Genomic DNA, 23,220 nt, shown 5'->3' on the forward strand with positions numbered 1-23,220 from the left:
ACGGAGTGACCTTACTACTACGGTACTTCCTCCGTCCGGGTTTATTAGGCCCCTCGACCAAAACGTAGGTACCAAGGCTCTACAATTAATTTCTCAAAATAAATAGTGCTCCTTCGGTTTCTGCGCGTGATTAACTGCAAAAGCAATGCTGCTTCACACAGATTCCTGCATGCAAGCCCATGCTCGATTAATCTAGCCATTCCGTGATGCTTGGGAACCCTTTTTGCGGCCCCACATTCAATTAATCGGCATGCAGCCCCGATAGACAGAGAAAGAAATGAAGCGCCGGCAGCACAAATCGATGCAGGGTCCTTTTAAAAGCGGACACGCTCCCTCCGCCCAGGGGCCTAATAAATCCGGACGAAGGGAGTAACTACTATTGTATTTTGGTCCTCTTAACATATATTTTGTTTGCCTTAACTCCTACTATTATAAAATAGTTATGAGGACTTGAAAAGCGTCTGAAACTTGGAGAACAGAGTCCGAAGTTTAACAAAGATCATAATTAAGTGGCTCGGTCTTAATGTTACAAAATGGAATGTCGTAGAATAGTTTCATGAGGCAATACATACGGATCGGTAAGCACTTGTCACAAATTGAAAAATATTGTGTTTGATACTCATGAACACAAAAAATATCATATAATAGAAAATATTGATAGTAAAATGTCGTAGTGTATCTATTAGTTGATGAAACAGTTTTTATTATACTTGCTCAAACATTGTGCAAATGAAGATAAAGACAACTTGCCTGATATTGTGAGACAATTTCTTAAGTGCATCACGTGTAGATCTCAATACTTTGTAATAGATTTTTAGTTGGATCATCACTTTATATGTATACATTGTTAATGTGCTATTTTGTAACACTTTACATTACAAGTTAAGTGGACTTTAATTATTATGCAATTGTGACCGTGATACATTGTCTCTATCTGTGACTATTTCAGAAGCACGGGCATTCTACTAGTACATATGTATCTCTATTTTTCACTTCAACTTTTTTAGCTCTTTATACCGGACCATATTTTTTCTTCCTAAGCACCCGCCTCCTGCACAGGATCTCGCTTCCTTATCCGAATCTATTTTTGCTGATATCCGATCCTACAATGTCATACGGGGCATCATCTTGGGTTATGCATTGGCCATGCCCTGGATGACCCCACGAGTGAATCAAGAGAACAATATGGGTGGCTCCAGCTTCGGTGTCAAGGGAAAAATCTGGTAGCTCGGGGAGGGAACGCTCTCAATGGATGGTCCAGATCGCGAGGAGGGATAATCTAACGGCGGAAATCACCAAAGCTCTGAGGTGCGACCTAATGACTCATTCCGGTACAGAACCTCCCGCAAATCACCAGGGGCCGCTCCGTAACCCTCACCCAATCTCTCATTCTGGATCTGACCTCGAGGGCGCGGGGGGCGATGGAATCGGCGAACGATACTCCAGAGCCGGTGGAGAAGGTGGAGACGGTGGCGGGGGAGGGGCAGGGAAGGGCGCGGGGGGAGACGCAGTCGGCGAACTTTACTCCAGCGCCGGCGGAGAAGGTGGAGACGGTGGCGGGGAAGGGGAAGGGGAAGCGGAAGAAGGGGAAGGGGAAGGGGACTAGGGGCGTCTTCTGCGGTCGAGGTGAGATAAGCTGCCAGCTTTCATCGTCTTCTTTCTTCAATCTCACCCAGGCCGGAAGGGAAATTTGGAGTGCGGAGCATGTTTCAGACTTCAGAAACTTGATTGTTTTTATGAGAAAAAAGATGTTATAGCCCGTGTCGCTACCAAACCAAACTGGGTGATCCGGGGGCTCAAACCCTAGCCCCGCCGCCGGCCTTTCCACCCAGTTTGTCGGTATCTGGGGCGGCCGCCCTGGAAGCATCTCGGCCGAGGCTGGCTGATCGTCGCCGTGGGGATGGCGCGACGGCTGGATCTGCTGGCGAGGTGTTCTGCAGTTCGCCTGAGCGTCGGCAGCGGCAGTCTGGGGATGTCCTCATACTCCTCGCACGCTCCGTGGTGCTGCGGCCTGGTGTGGTTGCAGCCACCCGCCTCACTGGGAATGTGGCAGGTGGCGTAGCTGCTTGGCGTTTGCTGTGCAGCTCCTGTTGCTCCTGTAGCTTGAACCTTTTTGGATGTGCCCTTCCGGCGTGGTGCTACAATGAGCAATATATTCAGGTGATGGGTTGTTCCCAATCCCGTGACTGGCCAAAAACAATTTTTTTTGGACTGCAGTGACGTTAAGTGGAAATTCCCTGAACAACCTTGTAGTGGTAGTACATACATGCCCAGGAAACTAATTTGGACTAGTGGATCTTCTTGATTAGGAGCAAGTTAGCGGTGGTGTGGGCCGTTAGCCTCGGATGCAAGACTTGACAACACGCTTATACACTTCCCGATTGGTTGATTGGTCAACTTACCTTTGCCTGATATTGCTTGAATTCTGTTTTTGCAGGTATCGAGTTGGGCAATTGTGGACTGATCTTGGTTCTTTTTGAGACGCAATCTGGGTTTGCAATTTTCACTTATGATGGTATGAATCTCCTCCTAGATAATGCAGTTGAGGTACTTGGTTACCACTGGCTTTGTTTTATTCATTGTTTGTTCTTGTCGCCTTTGTCATTGGCCTAATAATTTCTGTCATTTGTGTCGTGCAGAATATCTGGGTAGATTTCATTGAGGGTTACTTGGCAAAATCAGTTAGTACCCATCCCTTTCCCCCTGTTTGATTCACACCTTTCAGGTTTGCTAGTGTGATATATTCTTTGAATCGAATAAAGAAATATTCACCCATTTGGCCATTGGCTCTGTTTGCCATTACTAATTCCACTTACTCGTGGCACAATTTACCCCAGCGAGCTGTTTGGAAAGCATGTGTGCTGTTATTATACTCATGCATATCCCAAAACTACTTTTCTAAAGGGTGAGCATGGGTGTCAAGATATATCTAAAGATCGATTGACATGTGCTCACTCACCATTCCTGGCCTACTACGGATGATTGAGTCCTGGCATGGTGATGGGTACTACTACCAAGGAACAGCAATACTGTCTTTTTTTTTAGAATGCATTGTGTTAGCTTAGTACATTAACTTATGCTGAGTTACACAGTAATAACTGAGGAACTTGTTTACCACTGCCTTTATTTCACTAGCTGTCTCATCTCCCCTCGACATGCTTTTCCATTTTTTTTCGAGGGTCAACATGCTATTCCTTGTTTGTGTATCAGATGGTTTGGCTGAAAGAATTTAAACGTCTTGAGAACGTGAGCAGCGCGATCGACCCTGTTACCGGTGTTGACGAAGATCTTGCTATGACGATCCGGAAATACATCGTTCCTGGGCAGCAACTAGCTGTTGGAAAGCCTGAATATAAAACCATCATTGAAGACAAGTTGGTAAGTGTTTACTCGCTAATGCTTATATTCTCAACTATTCGAGTACCAATTTTACCATGGCTTTATTTAGGAAATATCCTGCCTGCATGATGATGCGGTCATGGAATTGATGTGGGGCCTTGGGAACTGCGTAGAGTATCTAGTGCCTTCAGAAAAGTTGGAGCTGACTATGGAGGGTCGCCTCCGTATGAGTAAAGGATTGAAAACTGTCCTGGAAAGTTATGACTTACAAGTTGAACCAGAGATGGTTAGTTCATTGTTTCCTTCCTGGCATGCCCATTGCCTTCCGCTTTGTAACTCCCTGTCACGTATTGTTACACTTAGGGCCCTCAATTTTCAGCGACCAAAGCGATGCATTATTTTCCCAATATTTTTGTCTTTCAAGGCATTCTCCTTGATATAGAAATGCTCCTTATTTTCAGGTTAATAAGCATATTATTGAGACAGCAGGTGTTGTGTATAGTTGTGACCATTCTGTCAACAAACATGGTAAGTCCTTGCGGGCTGCTGGTGAGCACCTTAAGAAGATTTCAGACATTGACTCGCAGGATTGGTGTTTAATTAAACTAGTGACTGCTCTCAAGTTATTATGTTACCCTACAGAGGAACTTCCTGGAATTCCTCTTGAGGTAAATTAGTAATATTTTGCAAAAATTTTCTTGGCTTGTTGCTGTGCATTTTTTAAGAAATGTGCTATTATCTTGCAGGTTTTCTCAGCAGAGGAGTATTCCAAGTTGGTGAATGATGGACCTAAATACGAAGGTAAACTATTGAAGGTGTCTTGCAAGACTGTCTTCAAAGAAATGGTGTGGGCCCGTCGTCTGAGGAATAGGATGTTAAGACTCTTGGCCCATTACGTGAGGGAGGCAAGAAAAGCATATGAAGAGGACCAAACTTTGATGAGCAGCTGTGAGGGAGGCAAGAAAAGCATATGAAGAGGACCAAACTTTGATGAGCAGCTGTGAGGGAGGGAAGAAAAGCATCTGATAAAAAGGCATACTGGCCTACTCCCTCCGTCCGCCAAAGAGTGTGCATCTGGCTCCATGATTTTCCCCAAAATAAGTGTACGTTTGGCTCCACCGCAGGTAATTTTGCATTCACCCCCCTGATCTACGCCTCGAGGTCACCACAACCAGCGACGACCCAATCCTCTCGTTCTCCCCCAAATCGAAGCCAGTCTTCTTCCTCTTCCCCCAACTCTCCCTCCCGATCCAATCCCAGATCGCTGAGAGTCAATCATCCAATCCAAAGCCATTGCTGGTCATGCAGAGATTAATGGCGGCCGGTCCATATAAGCTGCCGGTGTGCATCGCAATGGATCCATGGAAGGCGGCGGAGGAGCGGTAGGTGGAGGAGCAGAATCCGGCGATGTCCAGCCAGGCAAGGCCATCGCGGCGGCCGGCGGCGTAACACGCGACTGCGGAGGATCTGGTTCTGGAGGCCCCCACCGTGCTCGGGCAGTCAGGTTCCGACCGCGCTCGCCCTCGTACATCCTTCGGCGGCGGCGGTATGGTTGCGGAGCCAAACTCGTCGACTTGGACAAGGATGTAGCAGCTGATGGCGAAGCTGGTGTCGGGCATGCAGGTACTCTTCTCCATCGGCCTCATGTTCATCTTCTACCTCAAGATACTATGATTATTAGAGACAGTATGCAGAAGGATTGAACAAGAAGAATTGAATAGATCAGCGAGTTGTACCTGGATCCATGTTTAGATTGAAGTGACGTGTGGGCTGGAGCTCTTCATGCACGGCTTCACCCTCTTCATGTACGGCTTCATCCTCTTCATGTACAGCTTGCTCCTGAAAGAGAGCTTCATCTTCTTCCTGTTATCCTGTATGGCTTCCACTCCCTCATGCACGGCTTCGTCTCCCTCATCTGGTGGTAGTATATTCAAGTCAATGGCCATGGATGGGGTGTGTGTGTGTGTGGTGTATTCTTTGGTAAATGTGAGCTGGCTTTGTAGCTGTGTTAGGCGTTTGGATTCCAATTTTTGGCGCCTGTAATCTGGCTTACTAGTATTGAAACTGGCGGGAACAGTGTACTGGAGTAACTGGCTGAAGCTAAATTAGCTAGCGGGAGGAGGAATTGTATTTTGCTTGTGATTTAATGAGACATGTGTATTAACTGTGTACAAGAATCGAAGCACCACCACCGCTGCCAGTTGCTTAAATGAGGGGAGGGAGTTTTTTTTTTTTTTTTTTTTTTTTGCAAAAGATGCTAATTTGTCTTAGAATAGCCAAACGCACACTCTTTGGCGGACGGAGGGAGTATGAAGTTGCCATCAGGGCATCTGACGCAGATGGTTGTTTAACATAACTTTGGTTTATTTTGGTTTGTATGTTGAATGAGACTTAGCATTTGCCCGTGCGTATCATTATATGTGTTATCTGTGTTGTCGTTCCCTACAGGGAGAACTACTCGTCATCCTAGCTTGAATACTATATTAGTGTTAGCAAACACTGATGACCTGTCTGGTTCACCAGTTTTGCACCGTCTCCTGATTACATCGCTTCCGATCCACTTTCCCTTACTCTGCTCGTCCCGACCTTGAGTACTTGTCGTCGCCACGCCTCTCCCTCCTCCGCTGCAAGATTCAACTTCGGACCTCTCCAAGCTCCGCCCCAAATAGCTGGTCCCCTTAGAGCAACTCTAGCAGACCTCAAGATGGGAATGGGCCGGGTCGACCCGCTGGGTCACTGACCCGGCCCAAAAATTCAAGGCCAATGGGCCAAGTGGGTTGGCCTTAATTGATATATGGGTCAGTGGAGTCGGACCTGTGCGACCCGATGGGTCAGATGGGTCGACCCAGTCCCCCGACCATCTCTGCTGCCGCTGGCCGCCCCCTCGACTCGTCGTGTACTTTCTGAAGAAATTGATGATGTGCTCACGCGCAGATGGATTATTTGACCGGAAGACACGTACTCCTACGTAAGAAGCTGAGCAAACTGGATCGATTGTTGGAAACGCCCCTGTACACAAGCAGGCAGGTGCATTGATTTTTACGTGAACTAGTACATGCACGTAGAAACAACCAGCGGCTTGTTCGAACGGCACCTCCGAGCATCTCTGCTGCCGCCGGCGTTCGTCCCGCTCGTGCCTCTCGTTCGTCGTCTCGGTCGCCGTCGAGCTCGTCATCCTGGTCGCTTTCCTCTTCCTTTTCAACTTGTCCAGCTCGCCTCCCGATGGCCTTCCCGGTCTTCAGATTGTGCTAACTAAATTCATCTGCCCACGCCCTTCGCTCCTCCTGCCCACGCCCAACTCCCATCTAGGGTTTCCTTGCCTCTCGCCGGCGCCGCCGGTCCGCCTTATCTTCTATGGTCCTCGGATCATGGAGGCACGGTGGATCCCGGCCCTTGCCGGCGGGAGGGCTCCGTTTTTAGATGCTTTTCTGAGTTTTGTTAGGGTTTGTGCCATGCTCAAGAAGATGAGGTGGTGTCGGCTTCTTGAAGATGGAATAAGGTCCTCCCCGCCTAGCCCCCGTCCCGGTGATGTTTCAAGCATCGTCGGAAGGCGTGTGGAGGTTTGTCTCCGGCGGATCTCATGGGATCCGGTCGGCGTTTGTCTTCGGTGGATCCGACTGGATCTGGTCTTCGCTCGTCTACGTCTGTGTGTCTGCAGGTTGGATCCTTCCGGTCTATGCTTCTCTTCATCGGCGGCGGTTGCTGTTCTGGTGCGCTGGTCTCATGGGGCCTTAGCACGACGACTTCCCGACTGTCTACTACAACAATGTTTGCCCGGCTCCGACGAGGGAGGGGCGATGACGGCGGCGCGCCTTCGGCTCGCTCCAGAGATTGTAGTCGTCGCTAGGTGGTCTACAGACCTGGATGTAATTTTTACTTCTAGTGTTTTTTGTACTACCTTGACAGTTGATGAATAGATCGGAAGTTTTCGCGCAAAAAAAAAACTAAATTCATGGATTTTCTCATCTTGATTTGGGTCAGCCTCATATACCCAACGGGTCAACGAGGCCAGATGAAATGGGCCGACCCATGGCCTCGCATACTGACCTTGGGGCCATGGAGCCGGGTCCAAGGCCAGGGCCAGGTCGGCCCATTCCCATCTTGAAGCAGACCCCGCAAAAATTCGACCCGCAAAACGCGTTTGCTGTTTCACGAAGATCGAGTTTGCGGGTCGAAAACATGCACGGGCGATCAGACACCGTATCTAAACCTGCATAATTTGAAAAACACTTTCGCGGAAGAAATTGCACAAACATAGTTCATCACATCACATACTACAAAGTTCATACATACTACAGAGTTCATACATACTACATGATCAACAAATTAAGCATAGATCATACTACATGCTACGTTAACTAGTAGTAGAGGGGGTCGGATCTGACGACGACGAGGTCGTGGCAAAATGGACGACGCCGTGGAGGTCGAGCGACGCTCAATCCTCCTCGCCGGAGCTGCACAGGTCGATGTACTTCGCCGCCTGCTCCGCGCGGATGCGGCGCCACTCCTCAACCTTCTCGTTGGTAGCGATGTTGGCGGCGACCACCTGCCGCCACTTGAGGGCTTCGAGCTCCTCGGCGTGGCGCCGGCGCTCCGCCTCCTCGCGCATGCTCCGCTCGGCGATGGCGGCAGCAACGGCGTCGAAGTCCGCGACGTATTCCTCGGGCCCGAGGACTCTGCGGCGGCCGAGCGGAGCGGGCTCCTCGGGCTCCTCCTTCACCGGGACGAAGGTGAACGGCCCCGGCTCCTCCGACTCCCCCTCGTCCTCCGACCACTCCCTCTTCACGGGGAGAAAGCCCGCGCCGGAGGACGAGGAGGATCCGGCGTAGGAAGATGTCGCGGAGGAGAAGGACGCGCGTCGGCGGTCGTACTCCTCCTCTCGCGGCGGTTGAGGCTCGTCGGCGACGTCCCGTGGTTGGTCCACCTCCGAGCGCCGCGCTTCCTCGCGCCGTCCGACCGGACGCGCCGCTCGCGCTCCGGGTCCCTCTCACGGCCGGATCTGCTGCCAGAGCCACGTCTGGAGCTCCACATTCGGCCCAACATGGCGGCTGGAGGCGAGGCTGGTGGTCGCCGGCGGCGAAAAATGTGGAGAGGGAAAAGGGGAATCGGGTGGCTCGCGGCGGCGGGGGATAGAGTTTGGACCCGCAAAATGGACGCGGAATCACAGTTATAGTGCTCGGAGCGTGCGGTTTGCGGGTTGCAGCAAAAAAATTTGTGGCCCGGGCAAGTATGTGGGCTCTGTTCTGGGCGGAAAATTAGGCCGAGCCCGCATACTCGCCGGAATTTTTGTGGGCCGAGCGTTTTGTGGGGTCTACTAGAGTTGCTCTTACTTTCCTAATTTCCTTGACCAGAGCCATCCCTGGATCGGCATCTTCAAGAAGAACCATGGCGCGCCACCTCCCTTCTTCCCTCCCCCCTCCTCTTGTTCTCTAGTGCCCGGATTTATCGTTTGCTTTCTTCGATCCGGAAGATCCAAGCGCTTTGCTCGAACCGTACTCTAGTTAGGGCTTCAGACTTAGTCGATCAATTGAGATTTGGTGATTTGTACTGTCCATGGTGTGCGCATGACTGGAATATTTTGAGGGATTATTTGGTGGAACAAGTGATTTTTCCTTCCACGTCATATCATGATTTGTTGTCCCCAACAAATAAGGTTGGTCAGATCATTTTTTGTGTTGGATATAGATAAATAAAGTAGTTGTAATGGATCACACTGCATTGTACTGTGCTTATATACGCTGCTTGTTGTTTAATCAAAATTTGATGATTGAGAATTTCATGGATGTCACAGCCCTAGATCAGCCCTTGTTTGACTTTTTGCTTGCTCATCATGTCATCATGTTTAAATTCTCTTTAAACTTGAAATGGGGATCAACAAACCCCAGCACCCCCTGAAAAATACCAGGTTCAACTGGAAAACATTTCAGTGAACCCAAAATGCCCTTCACAAAAGTTCATCATTTTTGAATTGGTCTAAAACCTCTGCCAAAAATAGTGCACATTTTTCTAGGTCAACCTGGATTTTTGAATTAAATCATATGTAATTGAATTGGGACATTTAAATACTATAAATAATTTTAAATGCTCCAACAATTTTGAAAACAGCTGAGGGCCTCTGAAATAATTCAGTTACTGCCCATAAATATTTTCAGGATTTATAGAATGGGTTTGGTATTAAAACTAAATCAGAAACAAACTGCAAAATTAGAAAACAGAAACAATTAATAACAGAGAAGAGAGAGCTCACCTGACACAACCCACCTGGCGGCCCAGCTAGTGGCCGAGCCCATTGGCCGAAGCGGTCGTCTTCAACCTCTACGAGTAGGCAGAGGCGTGTCGACGCCTGTGCAACCGAGGCCTCCACCTCCTCCCTGCCTGCCCGGCCTTCCCGCGTCGCCCTCTCGCGCCCAAGAAACGGGTAACACCGCCCCCCTCACCCACTCCCTTGCCTCTCTGCTCTCTCCCTCTCGCTCCCTCGCTCTCCCCTTCATTGCCGCAATTGCCATGGCCACACCACCGAGAACCACCGCGGCCAGCCACTCCCTCGCTCCATCTCCGCGTCCCCGAACTTCGTATCATCGCCAGCTTCATCCTCGCCGAGCCAAGCATCGCCGGATGCCCTGCAACGCCGACTCCATCATCTTCTTCTTCCACGAGCATCGAGGGCCGTCATCGTCGATTCGTCATCTCCGATGCTCCCCCGAGCTTGTGGTGACCGCCGATCAATCCTCTGTGAGCTCCTGCTTGTTTCCCCCCTCAACCTCGCACCTTTTGCTCGCCGTTGCCATCGGATTCGTCAAGCCCGAGACCTCGCCGCCGCCGGCCATGACGCCGCCGTGGCTAGAGCCACCCGCACCGCGTATGAGCGCGTAACCGCGACCAGAGCGTCCGCAGGAGCCTGTAGCACCCAGCCGTTCTTGCTCCCGTGCACCACAACGCCGAGCCCGAGCTCGCCGAGCTTTGGCCGCCGCACTTGGCGCCGCCGCCGTCGCTGTAGCGCACCCCAGCTGCTGCCGCTTGCCGCAATGGATGCGCGTGAGCCTGGGCGTCTCGTAGATGCCCTCCACCGGCCATTTGGTCATCGTCGGAGGAATCCCGAGCCCCTCCGCCGTCTTTGGCCTTGCTGGCGACGAGCCGCGGGTCAACTCCGTCGAGTTTGACCCGGGTTGACCTAGTTTGACTCCCTCCCGAGTCACTGAGTAAAGATTGATTTAATCTTGAAGAGAAATAAATGTTTGTACATAGCAATCAATGCTTATTGGTTTCTTTAATTTATTTTGTGTAAGAACATAGTCACTTGCTTGCAGCAGCTCACAGGCTGGCGCTCTAGGCCATCAGCGGTCCTCATCTTGCTTCAACACCAAGCGATAGCATGATTACCCTCCTCCTAGAGATTCGCAGCAACCCTCCCTCTTGCGCCTGACCAATCAGTTGAGAGAACAAATGAAAACAGCTTGAGTTGAACAATTAAGGGTTGTCACCTTGCCACACCTAAGATAAGGCAAGTTTGATCAACTTAGATCGTTGCTGGTTCAAGCCTCACCTTAAGCAAGACGTTTTTTTCTAAAAGAACCACTCATATATTGATCAAATAACAAGAGTCTTACAATCGTTCATTACATAGTTAGCCACATAGGGCGAAACAGTATTACAAAGCACACCATCACACCTGCTATCAAAACTAAATTTAGCTATCTCATGCGTCACCATGATAGCCTGCTTGTCAATCTTAATAATCTTGAGATCCTCAATAAACTTTGAAGCGTTGATTGCTTCCTTTTTTTAGATCCACCAAAGGAGACATGTCAAAGGTTTTTTTTTTCCAAGAAAAGATGCAGCAAAAGAGCAACCGATTTCCAAAATAATGGGTTTGAGGAGAGTGATACCAATATATAACCTGACAAGGCACGCACGAAGTTCCGCTTCGTCCACTCCGAAGCACACACGAATAAAATCCCATGATGAAACCGGGACTTCTCACAGATGATTCCTAGCGATAACCCCAACGCTAGCCGATCTCAAACTCTTCGTAAAGCTAGCATCAACAATTATCTTAATATACCCAGGATCGAGAGGCTTCCAAAGAGCGCGATCATTTTTTGGTGGACTAACGTTACTTCCCATCACCAAACACACCCTTACCCTTTTTGCTTAAATCCACTTGCACACAATTGTTGACAGTCATGAATATATTCCAATAATTTTCCACGAAGATAACAGAAGCGGTCATAGATTCTATCCATTTTCCAAAAATCAGGTCATTCCTCACGTGCCGAGCTCTCCATAACAAAAATAAAACTTGTCACGTACCGGCGACCCCATTGGTCAAGCAGGATGAGGAGCCGGTCCGGCCTCGTAAATCTGAACATCTCCTCACCCAGAATATTCCGCACTTCCCCCAAGGAGATACGCCAAGCTCGCACCTTAAGATAGGTCACAAGGGCATGGAAAATACTCTCATCCTGAACACCACAAATAGTGCACAAACCCAAAACTGTTTGATGATGGGATACCCTATTTACCTGCGGTTCAGATTCGCTGACTTGCCGCCCCAGTCTCGTCCGTCAGATTGAAAAGCGGCGGACTAGATCAGGTGCTATAGTCAACGGTGATTTGCGTGAACAGTTGTTTATGTGAATAGTGTTTGAGAACAGTGATTTGGCGAATTTCAGCCTTCGATTGTTGATCCTACGACAAAGTCAGCGGGGACTTGTTATGGCTAAGTCAGCGAATCTGGATCCATTTACCTGTACCGCCAAACTGTTTGTCGCTGCTCTCCAAGTAAAAATTATATTTTTTTTCGGGACTTTAGCCTTTCAAACACATTCTTCTTTCCTAACGGCACTGCTGGATATTCCTGTCTCCTCCCTGCAATCCTTAAGACTTAAACATTAGCCTGTACGCACTTTCAACAGAGAACATACCACTTTTTTCATAATGCCTAGAACGAAACAGCCCATAAGTTCGGTTTTAGACTTTCAGGGTTTCAATAGTCTCATTTCTAGCACCCAAGGGTCCAGTGAATCCAAGAGCATCTACAGCAGGGCGCCTCAAACCAGCCTCAAACACACAGGCGACCCGGCCAGTCACTGTTCGGTCACGAAAATCTGATCCAGACGGGCGCCTCAAACGAGTCTCAAACGTCCGGACTGACCGGTACCCCTCATATCCAGCCCAAATACGGGGCGGATATGGGGGCACTGGGGCACGTCCGCCACGTAGGACTGACGGTGGGGTCCCAAATGGAAACGCCCGGATACCCGACAGTCCGAAGCTCGTCTCCTCCATCGGACCGATGTTGCCGCATGACGCCGCTCTGGCGGGCCACATAGTGCCTACCCCGGCTATTTAAGTCAACTGGCGGCACCGAAACCCTACCATCCATATTTTCCTCCGGCTGTCCGCCGCCGCCGCCACTTTCCACTCCCCCCGCCCGCCTAGTAGCCATGCCCCAATGCCGTCGGGTGAGGAGCCACCCATTTCTAACGCCGGAGCGCCAACTTGAGCTCCTTGAGCAAATCCGGGCAAGGCAGGAAGCCCGGATCGCCGCAGGGCTACCTCCTGATGCAATGGGCCCGGAGGAGGAGTTGGAGGAGGAGGATGTGGTGCACGCTGGCGACACGGATCTGTAGGCGGAGCAGCACGCCATCCTCGATTTCCTTCGCTTGGAGTCGGCTGCGGAGGCCAGACGCCGTCGCCGATAGGAGATGGAGTCCGCGGAGGAGGCGGAGATGCTCGCCTACATGGATGAGATTGAGCAGGAGGAGGATGAGCCGGAGCCCTCCTACCCGTCCGTGCAGCCGGCGCCCGGTACCGTCGTCGTGGGCATCTCCGACGACGAAGATTAGTTGAGGTAATACGTAGTGTGTAGTTCGTATGATTTTTTTTTTGCATGCTTTGTATGGATCTAGAAGTTGAAATATAAGAGACTCAAATGCAGAGTTAATTTGAGATGTGACCGATCACCGCCCGCGCACGTGCATGGTCGCGTCCATGGCCGTTTGAGGGGCGGGATTTATAAAGTCCGGCTGTAGATGCTCCAACAATAACCCGTGGCGGTGAACCGGTGAAAAAAGGGTATATATAGATGGAGGTGGTTTGCCAGAGCCGTTAATTAAGTTAAACCTACGTTTGTACTACGACGCAGCGCAATGTAGCGTGCACATCCATACATGTAGTATCTTACTCCCTCTGTTCCGAAATAGTTGTCGTTAGGGAAAACTAGTGTACCGATCGTCACGTTGCGATTTTTCTTCACTTTCCCAGTTTGCCCTCCCGCTCGCTCTCTCCCCGACCGCTTGCAGCTCTCACTCTCTCCCTGACCACTCGCTCTCTCTCCCCAACAGCTCTCGCTGTCTCCGACCCCGACCGCTCGCCCTCTCGTCGGCCAGTCGCTCGCCGGCCAGTCGCCACCCTCTCCCTCTCGTCGGTGTCTTCCTCACCGCAGTCTTGCACCTCACCACCCATAACCCTAGCAGCCCGCCTCCCTCTCGTCGGTGAAAGGTGACATTTTTACCAGTTGGGGTGCTCGATTCGTGGCGGCGGTGCTCGATCCGTGGGCGGCGGTACTCGATCCGTGCTGGAGCAGCGGGAGGAGGAGGCCAAGGTGGAGATCGTGGTGCGGGAGGGGGAGCTCGGCGAGACGGCGGCTGGATCTGAAGCGCGGCTGCTCCACCTTCCTCAGGGTGGCGGGGATCTCCGACTCGCTGTAGAGGAGAAGGGCTCGACCGCTGGCGTCATCCGCCGCTTCCTCAGGGTTGGCGGCAGCGGGCTGCGTTCCGGCGGGAGGGCGGCACGTTCAAGGTGCTGCAGGTGGCGGACATGCACTACGCGGACGGGCGAAGCACCGCATGCGAGGACGTGATGCCCGAGCAGGTCGCCGGCTGCTCCGACCTCAACATCACCGCCTTCCTCTACCGCGTCATCCGCGCCGAGGACCCCGACCTCGTCATCTTCACGGGTCCGGCCCCCACCCACCCCCTTCCTCTTCCCTGCTCTGTTATTCTGTTAATACTTCGATTGACTAGTGATTCGTTGGTGCCGCCACTTCTTCCGATTTCGAGTTAAGAATTCAGAAGTGCCATGCAATGGTGGAGTAATCCCCAAAGAAATAAGAAATCAGAAGCATGAGCTGCACTGAAATTGGGTCTAGGTAGTTGCTCATCCGCCGGGGTTTCAGTTAATCGATTGGTCTGTCCATCCAGGACGAAGATGAAATGGTCTGATTGATCACGATTGCCTCCACATGGAGGTAAAACACAAACAGGAAAGATGCAATAGTAGCCGCCTTTGTGATTATCTTCAGGTTACTGTTCTGTTTTCGTCGTCTTGTTTCACGGGCGATCTTGGTGATGTTTCCAAGGCTGCAAATCTTGGTGATGTTTCAGTTATCATCTGGATTTTTTGGTTTTGCCTGTATGCCCTGTTATTTTTGTTTGCTAGCTCTGTGGTTCACTGTTTCTGCACCTTTTTCCTCATGTCTGTACAGTGATTTGATGAACACATATGGGCTTTTGGCTCTGCTCGAAGTGATTTTGAATTTTGTTTGGGTAAGCTAGCTAGCTGAAGGTGAAGAAGCGACATATTTTGAATTCTGCTCTCTGTACTCCACTTTCTCTTCTTGTCTCTTCTTCTCTTTCTCTTCTCTTCTCTTCTCTTTCATTTAAATGGAGTATATGGAGTAAAAAATGATCAAGCCTCACAAAATGGAGAACAAAATACACATACATTATTTAACTGTGATTTAGAGTTATGATTATCTGTATACTGCTGCTGCTGTAGTTTAAAAGGCTTAAGATCTTCAGTTAATTAGGAGTACTTTAGTGTAGGAGTATTCCAGATTTAGTGTAGGAGTAAAAATTAACTAAATCCTTGTTGTAGCACTACTCTTGCTTGTTAACACTACTCTTGCTTGTTAACTGAATTACTCTTGGCAGTTCACTACTCGAGGCGCTGGGCTGCGGCTTCATCGAGGCGGACGACAACCACTCCCGTGCAAATAAAGGTACAGGCTGGTCCTGGTGGGCGACGAGGACGCCCTGGCCTCTGTAGTTACATGAGACAACAGTTCTTTGTGCAAATGTTGACTGAATTTGCCTCTGACTCGTCTCTGCACTTGACTGAATTCGCCTCTTTGTGCAATGTTGCTGCTGCAGGTGAGCATTCAGGAAAAGAACTCTTTGTGCAATGAGCATCCTTTTCTGCTGGAATATCAACTTTTTTGGATGCTCAACCATCAATAAACATATTGGCTGAACTTCAGGAAAAGGATGCACTGAATCTTAGTAAGCGGATACTCATAGCCGAAATCTTTTTGCAAGCATCATCACTAGCATCACAGCCTCATCGCAAGCATCATCACTAGCATCACAACCTCATCGCAAGCATCACAAGCATCATCACTAGCATCACAGCCTCATCGCAAGCATCATCACTAGCATCACAGCCTCATCGCAAGCATCACAAGCATCATCACTAGCATCACAGCCTCATTTCAATTTCTAGATGATATTCAGTTCTTTTTTCACAGCAAAACATCTTTGCTTCATGCTGATATTAGCATATTTCACAAGATCACAAAATGACTGAAAATGTCTTTACGAATTGCAAGCAAGGAAGCAACCAAGAACATCCTAGCCGAAGTTGCATGACCCAATACTAACACCAGAAGTGATCTCACAGATGCAGAGCCATACTTAGTGCCAGAACTAACATTGTTTTCTTGAGTACTTAATCATGATCTGGAGTACTAGCATGGAGTAAATTTTGTGCAAGAGTACAATTACAAGCATGAGTACACTGAATTTTTTGTAGCAGATGGAGCACATAAAAATGGAGTAGCCCACCTACCGTTGATCTGCTAATTTGTCAATTTTCTGCTCCTTGCTGATCCTTGCTCCTTGCTGATCCTTGCTCCTACTGTTGATCTGCTAGTTTTGACAGGTGAACAGATGGACAGTGGCTGCTCCTTGCTGATCAATTCAAAATTGCTCTGGCGATCAATTCAAGCTTGCTGTGACTGGCGAGAAGACGTCCTGGTCAATCACCACATCTGATCAATTTCTGTCTGTGGCGAGAAGAAGTGGTACAACTCCGGCGATCAATTTCTTTGGTGATTAACAGTTTTGATCAATTCAAACAGCAGCACAGGCGGCGCACGGGCGGGGAGGAGCACAGGCTGCTGCTGTTGGTCAGTGAGGGAAGGAGCACGGGCAGAGGTCAATTGGCCGGATCCGAAGCTCCAGTGCCTGAATCGAGGAGCTGGAAGGCTGAGGCAGGAGGAGGAGCACAGGCTGCGATGCTGCTGCTGTTGGTCAGTGCGGGGAGGAGCACGGACGGAGGTCAATTGGCCGGATCCGGAGCTCCAGTGCCTGAATCGAGGAGCTGGAAGGCTCAGGCAGGAGGAGGAGCACGGGCGGCGCTGCTGCTGGTCGGTGCAGGGAGGAGCACGGGCGGCGCGAAGGCCAGGAGTCGCGGGCGGCTGGAGGCTGTGGCGGACGGCGAGGGAGTTGCGTATGAGTTTGGGCTCTCAATTGAAGCGGAGGAAGGCGGCCGGCGAGGGAGCTGCGGCCGGCGCGGGCGGACGCCGGAGCTGCAGCAGTGGGGTGGAGCCTGGCGGAGGGGAGGAGCGATGGAGGAAGACGAAGATCCCCGGCGACAAGAATTTCAAATTAAGGGTAGTTTGGTACTTTTTCCTGTTTTCACCTGGTCGGAGAAGTTCCCCAACGACAACTATTTTGGAACAGAGGGAGTAGATTCCAACCCATGCACTGTACGGCTGTAATTTTGCGCACCAACCGGTGTTCGATACATCACGAGTGCACCAGACGCTAGCAAGCTCTCTTCTTCTGCAGACAACACTTGCGTACCCGGTGATGCAACAACCGAACCACCGTTGTACCGCACGCCCCACCGATACAGGCATCAACCAGTACGTAGTGAGTACTGATCTAAAGCAGACACGTTCTACCTACGTACACATAGGGTTCAGTTGAAACGACCGCCGGCGAGACTGAGCCTGCATGAAGCTGCGAGGAGAGAAGGAAACGTAGTAGTAAAGCCAACTCCATCCGTGCGACCTTAAATAAAGGTTTTTATCCGGATTTTGTCCATCTACATCAGCCAGATGCACGTTTTACGGCCACCTGACCAAATCTGGCCGGTATGCGGAACCAGTCAGACGCATTTCGTCCCGGCGCCAGAAATTTGAAAGAAAAATAGAAATCTAAAAATTAGGGCCAGCGGCCATAGTCATGCTAGCAACCATAGTTTATGTCGGCCAGAGTGCCAACGTCCGGTATACCATGTCAGCCTACAAACAATCGCCGCCCCTAGTTCACGCCGACAAATTTGCCAACGGTAGGCGCAGTTGTTGGCACACAAAAAACGGCCATAGTTCTTACATCCCGGCCCTAGTTCATGCCAGCGCACAAGCCGGCGTACAAAATGATGTCTCTCTTCATAGCTCAATGATCTAGCTTGAGCATTGCCTTTTGCTTCTTCTTGAATCATGACCTTCTTCTCGGGGACACCTTCCTCAAGTCCATCGTCATGATCTTCACCTTCTTAGCCATGAAAGTGAGGGCCACCTCTTTTGCTTTGGTCTTGGCATTAGTCGCCTCAGTTTCAAGCTTATTCGTTTGGACGCTCTTCTCGATCTCGAGCTTCTTCTTTTGTATCTCGATGTAGGCCTTCATTTGCTCCTTCTTCTCTCGGCGTTTCCTCTCATTCCTTGCTTCCTTTCGGGTCATCATGCATTGTAAAGTTTCTTGCAAGGCGAATGACGCCGCATCACGCTTCTCGTTCACCTTGGAGTTGGTCTTGTCCCTCGGCCGCTTCTCCCCTTCTTCATGCTCAACAACGGTCGCCGACCCTCCATTCTTCTGTTGGGCGGCATATTGCTCCTTGAACTTACGGTAATTGCAAATGATCGTTCAACAATGGATGAGAGCGAGTAGCTTGTTTCCACGTTGGGCCTTGAAGACTTTCAAAGTTTGTCAATGCCTACAAATGAAAGTGATGGCCACAATATAATAGTGAAGGGCATAATGCAATAAACATGAAAAGGCATATGAACAAATAGAAGAAAATGTATACGCTCACGCCTATGCCTGGACGACCTTGGGTAGGGCTACAAATGAGTCGAGTTTGAGCAAGCTGGATTAGGCTCAGCTCAACTTATTAAAAAATCCGAGCGAGCTCAAACCAAGTGAAGCTCAAAGTCGAACTATAGATAATGGCTCGGGCTTAGCTTGTAACGATCTTGAGCTAGTTTCGAGCTAAATAAGATGATAATTTTTTTCATAATTTAAGACAAAATTTCAAATAAGATAGGCCACAATGCCATAAAAGCCATTCTATAATTCAACCTATTCTTTCTAAATTAGAGACTAGTACTTAATAGAAGAGATCATGGAAGAACTAGTAGCAAGAAAAAAAGATGAAGTTGCATCTACTCTCAAACTTTGTCAAAATAACATGATATTTAACACATGGTGATCGGATACCATAGTGGGGCTAAATTTTCTCTGCGGTTAATTAATCTTCCATGTTTAGCATGCAATAGGTAAAATGGAGGAAAATCGTACACAACGTATATGGTAAGAAATTGTTTTTGACTATCTATATGGTAATAAATTATCCCATTTATATTTAATATATATATCAAAATTATGTAATATAATTATATGATCTCGGGCAATCAAGCTAAAATCAAGCGAGCCAGTGTTGGCTCAAGATCAGCTTATTTCTCAATCGAGCTACATAAAATGTTCATACTCAGCTCATTTCTTTTTGATTCGATCTCGAGTCGAGCCAAAATACAAGTTGATCTCGAGTTGCTCGTGAGCCTCGAGCCTTTCTTGCAGCCCTAACCTTGGGTTTTTAAGGGGGGCATAAAACTTGTTGCATTTTTGTTGGATGAACCCTCACCTCTTTTGAATTGAACTGACACCATGGTTACCCGGAAACTTGTAGGGCGGGAACTTTCTACGTTCATGAAAGTATGCATGAACTTCTCGGACAAAAAACTGCTCAATTTTGCTCGGCGCCGGTCTTGAGATAGTACTCTATTTTCCGAAAGTGCTATTGTGAGCTCGAGCTCACAGGCACCCTTTGCTACAGTACAAACAAAAATATATTTAAAAAGTTAAAAAAAATCTGAATTTTTTTGGCAACAAACATTGACATATTTTTCACATGCGTATAAATTTTCATGACAAAATGACATTCATGCAGGTCTCAGCAAAAAAAAAACAAAATCGATGCTCCAAAATGCTTCCAAAAACAGTTTTTTTGGAGCATGATTTTGTTTTTTTGCTGACACCTCCACAAATGTCATTTCATCACGAAAATTGGCACGCATATAGAAAAAACATCAAAGTTTCTTGACAAAAAAATTCAGATTTTTTTGAATTTTTTTACTATTTTTTCTGATTTTACTGTTCATCCGGGATCACTGGTGCCCGTGATCAATTCCTCCGCGTCCTCTATTTTCTTCCAACCTTCACAAAGAAAAAAAAACCGGTGTGAACAACCAAACGTGTCAATAGGTTCGGAGAGCGTGAACTGACTGCCAGCGAGACCGAGGCCTGCCCGAAGCTGCGAGGAGCGAAGAAAACGTACTACTCCCTCCGTTCCAAAATAGATGACCCAACTTTGTACTTAGTACAAAGTTGGGTCATCTATTTTGGAACGGAGGGAGTAGTAGTTAACGCTAGAGCCAAGAGAGGGGCTCACGGGAGCACCGGTACCTACGTCGGCAATCACATGCTGGCCGGGCCGGGCCGGGACGGGACCGCGCGGGGGCGGGCGACCGACACGAGTGACGAGCGCTTTAAACCACCTCTCGTTTTCATGCGATCCATGCGACCATGCCCGGCCTCGCCGACCGACCCAGCAAACTCCTTGAATCCATTTAGTACTGGTTGAATTCATCCATACGCTACTTCGACCACTTTCGAACGTTACGGATATCGCAAGAATTTACTCTTGTACGTACGTGTTGCAGCGGTGTCCACTGTACGCCTGTACCACTGAATTGAAACACCAGCCAGCCCAATGTGTAGGTATGCCGCCATCTTCAACAGTACAACTTCTTTATTGGATCCGACAGTACGCGGTACGCTGGAGGAGAGCGTCTACAAAACGTTTTCGATCTCAGCCGTCTCTGCCGACCGACGGGATGGAGTGTGGACCGGGGGCAGGTGTGTTCCACTGGCGTCACTAATCAATCACCATGTACCCAGTGGCGGAGCTTGGCAAGAGGAAGGGGGGGGGGGGGGGGGGGGGGGGGGGGATTTTTTTAACCACTACAATAAACAAGAACTCGCAGCCTTCAGACGAAATTGTATTCATATTACCTGTATTGGTTGCGAGCTTTGGAACCTCAGTGAGACCACACCATGGGTACTATAGATCAGCTTTTCGGTCTCTTTTTAGTCCCAATTCAAGTAACTAGATGAACAAATATGTGCCACCAACGGCAAGACAAATCCTTTAATGGGACCAAGTCAATAAGAGTGCTAATCAAACTCATACAGGGAACCAAAATAACTGGACAGGGAGTGGCCGACCGGCCGGCCATTCATGTAGATGCAGGCAAGAACATCGGTGGCAATAGATTAGTGGTGAAGACACAGCTCGAGCACGCCCTTGTTTCTCGCTATCCCTGGCTGCGCGCGCCATCTAGAGGTGGAGCTCTTCGAGAGTCAGCGCCGAGCTAGTATGGCATCAGTCGTGCCGGATGAGATGGAGCTGCCAAGCGCCTGAATAGCAATGGTTGGGGAGCAGACGAGCTATGCATGCGTGAAGCTAAGGCATGTACAATGATTGATAAAACAGCCTTATCTTAAGTTTTGCATTTAATTTAGAGATGACAAAAAAGTATGCCTACAATGGGTTATATCTTAGCTTTATCTTCAATAATTAGTTATTCCTTAAAACATGGTGAGACAAATTGTGCTAAGAGATCATCTCTTATCTTATCTTAAATAAAAGAAGACAAGCATTTTCTTATGAGTTCTCTCTCCTCCACCTTAGTATTTATCCTACATGGCACTCCTAGTATAGCACCATTGTACATGCCCTAATGGATATGCATGCGTGAGAACATGAGACTGAGGCAGACTGCATGGGCCACTAGTAGTAAATAAAAAATGAATCTACTTTGGGCTGGGGGGGACACGGCCCCCTCAAGTTTGTACATAGCTCCGCCTTTGCATGTACCGTTGGTCTCTAATAAGTGTTACACTGTATATATACTAGGACTCTTGTATACACCTGTATTTGTACTCTACCCTTTGGTACTCATATATAATGAGATAGCCATACCCCGTTTAGGGTGTCGAGCAGTTTCTCAAACTGTATGTTTTACATGGTATCAGATTAGGGTTTCGATGTCTTCTGCTGCCCTTGCCGCCGCCGCCGCCTCGGCCTCTTCCAACATCGCCGTCGCTGCATCGGCCCAAGCACCGGCCTCCACCGCCGCTTCCTCGTCGCCCTTCATGGCGTCCCGCCCACTGGCTATGGCCTGGTGGCAGGCTCAGCCGCCCGACGGGACTCCCGCGGGTCAGATCGGATCGAGCGGGTCAGGCGGCCTGCCCCCGCCGGCTTCTTCCGGCGCTCCATCCTCGACCTTCGCCCATGTGCTGCCGAGTCCTCGCGACCCTGCGTCCGCGCCTGTCGCGGCCCCTCCGCCATTCTACGGTGTGCCCTGATATGGCGCCCCTGCACCGACCTTTGGCGCCATGCCGCCGTCCTCGTCGGCCTGGCCGGCGCCCTATGGCGTGCCGCCGGTGCAACCCTATGCTGGGTTGTCGCACCACCAGCCCTACATGGTGTCGCCGCCGTCCTTGCTGCCCTACGGGGCTACACCTCATGTGCCTTCTGGAGCCTCGACTGGCCCGGGTGATGGCTCTTTGGTTCCTGGTGCCTACCCTTCGTAGCCATACGCGGGCGCGTCTCTGGCGATCGCCCCTCATTCAGACACGGATCCTCTGCTGGGTTGCTATGCACCACCCGCGCTGGCTCATGCGGACCATGCGGTGGCGCCATCACCGTTCTACTTCTCGCACCTCCTTCCGGTGAAGCTTACGCCGAATAATTATTTGTCGTGGCGGGCCCAGGTACTGCCTCTCCTTCGCAGCCGTTACTTGGAGGGATATGTCGATGGCTCCATCCCATGTCCGCCACCGTACCATCCGGCGCATCAGGTGGCCCAGGACCAGGCGATCCTCCCCGCTATTCAGTCGTCGCTTTCTCCGAGCGTGTCGTTGCTGGTCATCTTCGCCGCGACGTCGCGAGATGCTTGGTCGGTGCTTCACAGCAGCTTCCCCTCCCAATCTCAGGCGCGTGCTCATTCTATCCGCATCGAGTTGGGAGAGACTAAGCTCGGCGGTCTCACCATCACTGAGTACTTCACCAAGATGTCTGGCCTCGCCGACACCTTGGCCTAGATTGGTCAGCCGCTTGGAGATGAGGATTTCAGCACCCACGTGCTCAACGGCCTTGATGACGACTATGACAATCTCATCGAGAACATTCATGGTCGTGAGGTGCCACTTCTGCCGCGAGAGCTCTATGCGCGTCTTCTTGGTTGTGAACAGCGCATCAAAGCGCGTCGAGCCTCTTCGAGTTTCGTCTCCACCAACGCCGCGACCCGCGGTAAGCCACATAAGCCGTCGCCGCTCGGTGGGAAGCCGGCTCCCTCATCCCCGCAGGCTCCGCGGTGCGCCGCGCCGTCCATCACTGGCGGTATCAGGCCGGTGGCTTGTTGTCCCCGCTGCGGCGCTCAGCAAGCCTGTCAGCTGTGTGACCTTGAGCGTCACATCGCCTCTCGCTGTCATCGATGCTACAAGCAAGATTTTCTCGGCCTGGGTAATA

General features: G+C 49.9%; 2 protein-coding genes across 5 annotated transcripts; both read left to right on the forward strand.

Moving 5' to 3' along the window:
- Window positions 1-1,358: 1,358 nt before the first annotated feature.
- Window positions 1,359-5,510, forward strand: LOC123070835 (probable nucleolar protein 5-2). Of its 3 annotated transcripts, none has more exons than XR_006433962.1 (8): window positions 1,359-1,626; window positions 2,438-2,547; window positions 2,640-2,681; window positions 3,211-3,378; window positions 3,449-3,625; window positions 3,801-4,007; window positions 4,086-4,962; window positions 5,027-5,510. XR_006433962.1 is itself a non-coding variant. In XM_044494201.1 (7 exons), the coding sequence occupies exons 1-7, from the start codon at window positions 1,422-1,424 to the stop codon at window positions 4,311-4,313; spliced, it is 1,137 nt and encodes a 378-aa protein (XP_044350136.1). In that variant the 5' UTR covers window positions 1,359-1,421; the 3' UTR covers window positions 4,314-5,510. The 3 variants fall into 3 exon arrangements, 1 of the variants encoding a protein (XP_044350136.1); XR_006433961.1 differs by having other exon boundaries at window positions 4,086-4,463; window positions 4,648-5,510; XM_044494201.1 differs by having other exon boundaries at window positions 4,086-5,510.
- An 8,052-nt stretch (window positions 5,511-13,562) lies between these two features.
- Window positions 13,563-17,196, forward strand: LOC123070836 (uncharacterized). Of its 2 annotated transcripts, XM_044494202.1 has the most exons (4): window positions 13,563-14,299; window positions 15,276-15,343; window positions 15,602-15,623; window positions 16,273-17,196. In XM_044494202.1, exons 1-4 carry the CDS (start codon window positions 14,161-14,163, stop codon window positions 16,392-16,394), a joined length of 351 nt encoding a protein of 116 aa, XP_044350137.1. In that variant the 5' UTR covers window positions 13,563-14,160; the 3' UTR covers window positions 16,395-17,196. The 2 variants fall into 2 exon arrangements, with proteins under 2 accessions (XP_044350137.1, XP_044350138.1); XM_044494203.1 differs by having other exon boundaries at window positions 13,566-14,299; window positions 15,495-17,196.
- The last annotated feature ends 6,024 nt before the right edge of the window (window positions 17,197-23,220 follow it).

This window comes from Triticum aestivum, chromosome 3B (assembly GCF_018294505.1).
Source record: "Triticum aestivum cultivar Chinese Spring chromosome 3B, IWGSC CS RefSeq v2.1, whole genome shotgun sequence".
NCBI lineage: Eukaryota > Viridiplantae > Streptophyta > Magnoliopsida > Poales > Poaceae > Triticum > Triticum aestivum.

What these genes read in the sequence shown, in the direction of transcription:
- LOC123070836 (XM_044494202.1), top strand. Translation starts at nt 14,161, where the DNA reads ATGCACTACGCGGACGGGCGAAGCACCGCATGCGAGGACGTGATGCCC. An exon ending in CCACTCCCGTGCAAATAAAG is followed by an intron (nt 15,344 to 15,601) that starts GTACAGGCTGGT and finishes GCTGAACTTCAG; the next exon opens with GAAAAGGATGCACTGAATCT. An exon ending in AAAGGATGCACTGAATCTTA is followed by an intron (nt 15,624 to 16,272) that starts GTAAGCGGATAC and finishes TTGATCTGCTAG; the next exon opens with TTTTGACAGGTGAACAGATG.
- LOC123070835 (XM_044494201.1), top strand. Translation starts at nt 1,422, where the DNA reads ATGGAATCGGCGAACGATACTCCAGAGCCGGTGGAGAAGGTGGAGACG. An exon ending in TACAAGTTGAACCAGAGATG is followed by an intron (nt 3,626 to 3,800) that starts GTTAGTTCATTG and finishes CCTTATTTTCAG; the next exon opens with GTTAATAAGCATATTATTGA. An exon ending in TTCCTGGAATTCCTCTTGAG is followed by an intron (nt 4,008 to 4,085) that starts GTAAATTAGTAA and finishes ATTATCTTGCAG; the next exon opens with GTTTTCTCAGCAGAGGAGTA.